Source organism: Helianthus annuus, chromosome 12 (genome assembly GCF_002127325.2).
Source record: "Helianthus annuus cultivar XRQ/B chromosome 12, HanXRQr2.0-SUNRISE, whole genome shotgun sequence".
Lineage (NCBI taxonomy): Eukaryota > Viridiplantae > Streptophyta > Magnoliopsida > Asterales > Asteraceae > Helianthus > Helianthus annuus.
Window position 1 is genome coordinate 77,506,873 of NC_035444.2, and position 8,578 is coordinate 77,515,450.

At 39.2% G+C, this 8,578-nt stretch overlaps 1 protein-coding gene across 1 annotated transcript; it reads left to right on the top strand.

Moving 5' to 3' along the window:
- Positions 1-408: 408 nt before the first annotated feature.
- LOC110895314 (SKP1-like protein 1B) lies at positions 409-2,008 on the top strand. Its single transcript, XM_022142602.2, has 2 exons — positions 409-823; positions 1,642-2,008. Exons 1-2 carry the CDS (start codon positions 530-532, stop codon positions 1,813-1,815), a joined length of 468 nt encoding a protein of 155 aa, XP_021998294.1. The 5' UTR covers positions 409-529; the 3' UTR covers positions 1,816-2,008.
- Positions 2,009-8,578: the final 6,570 nt, after the last annotated feature.

An 8,578-nucleotide genomic window follows, 5' to 3' on the forward strand; every position in this document is an offset into this window, starting at 1 on the left:
AGACTACAACTCATACTTTTGCAAATGTCAATGCATTGTGTTTTACGAAATGTCTTAGGCATTGTGTTTAACACTTTGTGTCTACCTTTGTGTTTTACATTTTTTTTTGTAATTCTCTTTTACGCACTGCGTTTTACGAATCATGTTTTATCTTACTATATGTTTCCATCCGTCACGTGCTTTCGCAACACGCGGTGGACAAAATACTAGTAAAGTTTTTCTTATTAAAAAGATAGTTGATGAAAGTTTCCTCAACTGTTCTTGAAATTAGAGAAGTGCAAAAAAAAAAAAAAAAAAAAAAAAAAAAAAAACCCTCTCTTGTGTACTCCACCGACTTCAACAACAATTGAGGAAAACTCAAGGGGTGTAATCGTATTAAAGTCACATTCCGTAAAGATTAATATTATGAAATCAACCCTATAAATAAACGAGGGCACACACCGTTTTATTCTTCACCCCAATCAATTCCCCCAAATCAACCTCTTCATTCTCCCTAGGGTTTCATAATCCCCAAATCTCCTACCCAATCATGTCATCGCAGAAAACCATCGTCTTGAAGAGCTCCGACGGAGAAACCTTCGAGGTAGATGAGGTTGTGGCGTTGGAATCGCAGACGATCAAACACATGATCGAAGATGACTGCGCCAACACCACCATCCCCTTACCTAATGTCACCAGCAAGATCATCTCCAAGGTTATTGAGTACTGCAAGAAGCACGTGGAATCGGCCAAGAACGAGGACAAGACTGCTGAGGAGGATCTGAAATCGTTTGATTCTGAGTTTGTTAAAGTGGATCAAGCCACCCTTTTTGACCTAATTTTGGTATGATTTTGACTCTTCTAATTAATTATAATTATCGTTAAGTTGTAGTTTAGATAGATTCTTTTAATTGAGTTGTTTTAGTTGGTTTTGTGTGCCCTAATTTCTAGTTTAGATTGATTCATGAATTTTGAGATTGATAATATTTAGGGATATCATATCATATAAGGGGGCGTTTGGATATGCAGTTTTTTTAGAGCTATAGATTCCATTCAATCATGTGAAACTTACACACCTAAATTCCAAATCAAGTTTCAATTCCTATGCAAATTCCAATTCCATTACATTCCACGGAAGGAACCCTACCTTAGAATAGAATTAGGTAGTGTTTGTTTCATGGATTGTAATGGAATTGGATTGGGAATTCACGCAGAAACTGAAATTTAATTTGTAATTTAGGTGTTTTGTTTTGCAAAATGGAATGAAATTTGGGTAGAATTGAAATGTAGATTCCATTCCTTATTTTTTCGTTCAATTCCAATTCTTTTTTTTGTTGAAACCAAGAAAATAAGTAGTGAAATCAACATTCCAATTCCATCAAGATTCCATTCCATACTGTTTCAAACGAACACTACCTTCAAATTCTTTCGAGTATTATGATGATTTGTTATTGTTCGATATCTTTAGAACACAGGTTCCTTTTCGTCTTCTTTTGATATGGGAATGTTGTTTGAAATTGTTATGTACATCAATGTGGCTATTGCTTTGTTACAGTAGAAGTAAATTTACTTTTGGTTTTGATGATTTGTTGTTATATTATATGTTATGTAATGAGCTTGAAAACACAGAGACTAATGTTTTGTGTGTTTTTTTTTTCGCAGGCTGCAAACTATCTCAACATCAAAAGCTTACTGGATCTGACCTGTCAAACGGTTGCTGACATGATCAAGGGCAAGACTCCTGAAGAGATTCGCAAGACGTTCAACATCAAGAATGACTTCACCCCTGAGGAAGAAGAGGAAGTCCGCCGTGAGAATGCATGGGCATTTGAGTAAAAGATTCCTGACCTGAAATTGTCAATATTTAAAGGAATCGAGTTATGACGCTAGGGTGCTTTTGTTTTGTTTTTAGAAAACTGAACCTTGAACTTTGTTTCTGTCGTTAAATTGATGTCGAATCTGATTCTCGTCTTGTTTGGTGGTTAAATCTTTGTCTTGCTTCTTTTAATAGCTGAAAATTGGTTGTTCTTGTCGTTGGTTTGGTATGGTGATTGCATAGCACTTGCAGTGTTCAACTATTGACTAGTTTTACAAAGGGATGACAGTTTGTAACATGAGCGATCCAAAAACACGATACAAAACCGTGTTTGGGTCGGCATGTTTAGCTTGTTTTAACGTATCTTGTTGTTTAGACGGTTCAGTAGTTGATCCCCGAATGCATTTGAAATTAAAACAGAAAAAGTATGTTTTATAAGGTCATCTCATTTAACCCTTTTATTACAGCGTGCCTATTATGTTTAATCTGTTTACAAATCATTTACAAAACGAACCTGATGACCATTGTATAACCTGCTAACAAGTTTCATTCATTTAGTTGAATGGACTGTTGTGTAACATTGCCAACATTGTTTAGTACTTGTGAAAATATGCAAATAAGATTACTCGAAGAATCGAAGGGACACATGTACCTCGTATCTTGTCATTTTCCATCACACTTAGGGGCCTGTTATTAAAATTTTTCAAGAATTCTCGGGGACGGCTCTAATCATTGACAATACCGTTTTTAACGATATAAAATTTTGGAATGATCTTACAAATTATAATGTAGTCGGGTTAGGTGATGGGCAGGATATTGTTTAACTTTTGAATTAATAATCTATTAAAAAAAATTGAGTGTATGCAATAGCGTGATAGGTTTGCATTGTGATATTTAATCCATTAAAGTTCATGTATATTTAGACTGCTTAGATGCACAAACAAAAGCATAGTAACACATAATACCAATGTTTGTAAAACACACGTTCAAACACCCTAACAAACAAACCGAATTGTCTTTTAGAAAGCAGTTAAGGTTTCAGTGTAACGATGAAAAGTTAAAGAGACCTTCATACTTGCAAGGGAGACAAAATATCTATTTAAAACTCTTGTCATGAACATTATATGTTATAATCTTTTTGTGAAATATCAGCACCATGAATGTATCTTCTTCTTCGCCTCTAACCACATCAATGAGTGAGAAATGATAACTGTAAGGAGAGATCATCTCCGGGAAGGCATCCACGAGTTCATCAAGCATTACTTGATACTTGACACACCACCTGGAATGATCGCTCAACATCTCATACACATTCAGGTGTAAACTATTCTCTTCGGGAACTATCAAATGCATATCAAATGATCGCCTTTGTGTAACACCCCAAAAATGAACTTGGAAATTAAACCAAGTAAATTGGGGATGAGCGGGTAAAGTACCGTTAGTGGTAAAAGTTAACCCGTAAACATTGAGGTTTAAATAAACAAACCTAATGTTAAATAAAAAGTAAATAAGTGCTTTATAAGAAACTGTATACTAGGGCCCGAGTGAATGGGACTTAAGTTGAATCGGGTTGTAACAACTCATACTTAGTAAATTGACTAGGAACATTTAAACCTAGTTATGAGAATTGGTTAATTGTTAGTAGTGTTTTATGGAGGTTTTAAACAAAACTAAACCTAAGGGACTAATTCTGGACAATTGGAAGTAAGGGATTAAAAGGGGCGAAAAGCTAAGAAGAGGTGTGTGTTCTGGTCGATGTCAAGGAGAAAGAAAAGTGGGCAGCCCTTGTTCATCATAAAAATCACCAAATTGAAGATCAATTCGAGCCCCAAATCAGTGCATGAACACATATTATCGATCACCTAAACAAGAGGATCATAAGGTATGTTTAAAAACCTAGATTTGGTGGAATACTTGCAATTAGATTGTTGGATTATGATCCAAAGATGAAATTCAGTGTATATGTATGCTTAATTTCGTTAGATATAATGAAATTGTGAAATACTTGATGTAATGTTACTTGTAAGTGATTAACAAGTAGATTATCAAGTGGGTTTTGATAATATGATTAAGTTTATGATATATTTATGTTTATACTTATCATGAATGATAGTAATTAGAAGATATTTGAATGATCAATGAGTTTAAGTTCATGTTCGTACTTGTCATGAAATGGGTCTTGTATGATAAGAGGAAATTGATGTTATATTCATGTTAATATACGTTTGAAATCATCATGTATGTATGAATGATTAAAGTCTTTGGTTAAGTTTGATGTTTGAGTAACTTTCATACACATGATGCGATGGGTTGTTTCATGGTCATCAAACAATCCCTAAGTTCTTATATAATGAATGATAAATTAGCATACAATGAATATAAATTATGTTAACGTGACATGAACTAGGTTGATAAATGTAGTAAAAAGTGGTGGCCTAAAAATAGCGCCTATTGGGTGTTATGGGTGGTTTTCTGCTCATATATCATGAATAATATTCTGACTATGTTTCTTTTGTTGTGATCAGGATACTGGATCAGGATATTGGTAACATCCTGATACAGTATCCTGGTAGTGACTAATTAATTCACGTGCAGATTAATGGTGCAAGTCTATAACGTTCAAGTGAACTTCTTCTCCCAAAGACTCGGGCAAACCTGTTGGATTATGGACGTTGAAGCCGGAAGACGTGGATTACAACGTTCACAAAGGGAATATTCGCTATATCCCGGATTTGTAGGCTAGTTAATTAGTTTTACTTTACTATAAATAGGATTGATCGGATCAGATAAGGGCACACACAATCTCTCGAACTCTCTTTCTCTCTAGCTGCAAACACTCACAACATACTTACACTTGTATTCAAATCGCATTGAAACACCTAGTTGATCCGCATCATATCCTACACTGTATCTTGATATTCGAAGTAATAAGAAGAACAAGGCAGCTGCGATTGTCAACTCCCGAGGTTTTGTGCCGGCGATCTAGATTGATCAAGGGCTTTCCTCGTACATCTCGTGTCACCCTTTACATTTTTGCTCATTATTTGATTGTAGATACAACTCGATATCCTGAGCCGTATCCTGATAACTGTTTTTTGTAAACAACTAAACTAGCATAACTTTGATACACATTCTTAGCACACTACCTCACTTAACTAATTTGATCACTTAATTGCTTTGGTAATTTTTGACCAAAATAATTTGGCGCCCACCGTGGGGCAAGTGGTGCTATTTCTACTAAAAGCTTTTGCAAAATCATTACTTGGTTTTCTATTTTCAAAACTTTTTGCTACACTATTTTCAATGGCCTCGAGATCAAACATGAGCTCTCCCACCGTGTCTGCTACAACCTCTGCATCAATTGGTTCGGTGCTTCTAGCACCTCCTCCGAGAACGCAAGCCTCTTCACTGCCTTAGGATGTTATCCCCGCTCGCAACATTCAGGGATCTGCTCCTGTTTTGGCCTCTAATGAAGAAATTCTAACTCTGTTTGGTAGTGTATAGGAACAGATGAGGCAGCAGCAGGAGACTAACCAAATGCTGATGAGAGAGATACAACTCTTAAAATCCAGCTCAAGCAGGCCCGCTGAGGATACTGTCACTCCATTGCAACCCAGAGCTTTGAACTTCAGTTCTGCAGTATGACTGAGGATAACAGGGGGAATATTGTGCCTAGCCATTCTCAGAATCATACTCCTGAGATACCCTCTTCGGTTAGGGTGTCAATTGTGAGAAGCTCGGGATATGCTTCAGGATATGGCTAGAATCCTCAGACTGGTAACATATCTAATAATAATAATACTCTTGCTACTAATGGTATTGGATCTTTACAGGATGCAGGTAGGACATCAACATTTTCTAGGGAGCTTCAGAAATTGAAGGACATGATATCCAGTGTACCTGGTGTTTTGGTCAAAAATTACCTAATCAATTTAGTGATCAAATTAGTTAAGTGAGGTAGTGTGCTAGAAAGTGTTATTGGAAATGTGCTTGTTAAGTTGTTTATAAAATCAGTATTCGGGATACGGCTCAGGATATCGAGCTGTATCAATGATCAAACAATGAACAGAAAGTAAAGTAAATGACACGAGATGTACGAGGAAAGCCCTTGATCAATCTAGATCGCCGACATAAAACCTCGGGAGCTGACAATCGCAGCTGCCTTGTTCTTCTATTGCTTCAAATATCAGGATACAGTGCAGATGTGGTGCGGATCGACTAAGTGTTACAACGTGAGTTGGATACAAGTGTGGTGACAGCAGTGATCTAGAGAGCAAGAGTGTACGAAAGTGTTGGTGAAAGAGTGTGTGCCTTAAACTGATCCGCCACATCTATTTATAGTAAAGATAAATTAACTAACTATCCTAAACTTGCGGGATCCACCGAATATTCCTTCATTGAACGTTGTGGACCTGGTCTTTCGGGCTTAACGTCTCTTCTTCAACAAATTCGTCCGAGTCTTGAGGAGAAGAAGTCCTTCCGACCGTTAGTAAGTCTTGACCTTCAACCTGCACGTGGTTAATTAATAAATCTCAGGATATTACCCAAGATGTCAGCAATATCCTCTTCCAGCATCCTGGTCACAAGCGAACAAACAAAGGCAGGATATTGGTCAGGATATGTATGCTTAAAAATTGACCCATAACAATTGTCCCCAAATATATCTGTTGGTGTACCAATCCAACGGATATATTTCAAAGACCTTATCTCGCAAACCGAGGCAATTAAGATGAAATGACGTTTGAGATGACTTTGTGCAACTTCCCACGCTTCTTTTACTCTTCACCCCCTATACCCAACCTATAATTGACTGAGATATCTCACATTATCATCACTTCTCTCCAAGCAATTTTCAGGTACTCGTCCTCTCTCTCGTCCTCTTTCTTTGAATTTCTTGTAATTTGCTCGATATTTTCCATGGCATCACGAACAAGATCTCATTCGAACGAACCGATCCCAACCCTCGTGAGCCAAAACCTCATACGAGAACTAGAAAAAGAGACCTGCTCTTTTAACAATGCCGATATCGCCGCTCTGAAGGATTCCGGCGCTTTTCCCATCGGAACAGTCATTCGCCCTTTTGATCGGGAGGTCCGATCAGACGCGTCATCAGATGAGTGGGTTTGCTTCTTTGCCTACCCCTTTTCTTTAGGACTCCGGTACCCATTTCCACCCTTCATCCCTCGTTTCTTCGAGCTTACCGGCCTTAGTTATGCTCAAACCATGCCAATGGTCTGGCGGGTTTTAATGGTGCTCGACCAAATCAAATCTCGTCATTGCCCTGACTTGTGTATTGAAGACCTTCCCATAGCATATCGATTGAGATCTCATGGAAATAGCCGTTTTCTCCTGTTTTCCACTTCCAAAAATCCCCTAATCCTTAAAGCCACCAAGAACGAAGATCAGTGGCAACGAAAGTTCTTTTTCGTAAAGAGGGACTCCATTGACGGGGGTCTCGACCTGCCAGTTAGATGGCTAACCAAGGGTAGGATCTAGGGTTTTAGGAGCATCCCCAAATATATTCTTAACTGTATTCTGACCGATATCCTAATTTTCTTGCAGCGAATTTCAGAGACCTAGCACCCCCAAGTGCAGAATCACAACCCAGTATCAGAGAGATTTACCGACTTCCTGCTGCCGAAAGAACTTTCTCCCTGTCTCTCACAAACTCAAGTCAGAAATCTAGTTCAGAAATGTCTGGTAAGTATAGGTGAGCAAATTGACTATAGGATATAAATGACATAAATTAAACACTTCTCCCTTGACACAGTGCCGGTCATCAACCTCGAAGGCTTCCAACTTGATGAGTTGGATAGTTATTCCAGCCTTGCACCCATCAAACAAGAAATTAATCCAAAGCCAGCTGACACTCCAAAGCCCAGCAGCTCAAAGACTACCACCGCTCCCAAAGCTCCTCCAGCGTCCAGGACCCGGGCCTCCAGCTCCCGGAAGAGGAAGGAAGCAGATCATCCTACTACTCCCCATGTATTCCCATTTGAGAATCACGGGTTCATGGACTCCAGCAAATTCATGACAGGTTTCCTTAACCAGGTTAGTATTCCGGCCTATATCATGCACCATATGCTAATTACAAATGTTAGTTTAGGCTGATACCTGTTTACCTACCTTACAGGGCCTTGAACGCCTGGTATTCCTCTACGAGGACGCATGTGGCTCGAATGTCATGTTAGAGAGCAAGCTGAAGAAGGCTGAGGCTACCATCGCTGATCAAGCAGCAATCGCCACCGCCAAATCGGAACATTAAGAAGCCAAGTACAAGGCCATGACTCAAGACCACCAGTCTACCATCCAGAAGATCACCCAAGAGGCTCAAGCTAAGTCCGACGCGGCCCGGGTTCAACACGAGCAAGATATGGCTTCGTACCGGGAGAGCCTTAAGAATTCAGTTGTCATCTCCCTCCTCCAGGCCAGGCTAAAAATGGCATATGAGGCTAGGGCTTTGGGCTTTGAATGCCCTTCATGGAATATCAAAGCCTGGGAGATGAAACTGAAGGATCTTGGTGGCAATCCCATGGAGCCCCCCTCCAAACCTGCTGCAGAGGAACCCGCTAAGGTGACCGAGAAGGTAGATGATGCTGGTGCTATAAAGGATGCTGGTGCTATAAAGGATGCTGCTGATGAGATTGGGATGAATGCTGGAGAGGATGCTGCTGGAGAGGATACGATGGAAGAGGGAGCTGCCCGCTAAGCGCAGCAATGTGGGCGATGATAGATGTATGTGCGGAGGCCGGAGCCCACTTTTTAATTTCATGGTTGTGGTTG

Bases quoted from the DNA above. Each gene is read 5' to 3' on its own strand.
- LOC110895314 (XM_022142602.2), top strand. From the start codon at position 530: ATGTCATCGCAGAAAACCATCGTCTTGAAGAGCTCCGACGGAGAAACC. The intron at 824-1,641 runs GTATGATTTTGA...TTTTTTTCGCAG, and splicing joins CCCTTTTTGACCTAATTTTG to GCTGCAAACTATCTCAACAT.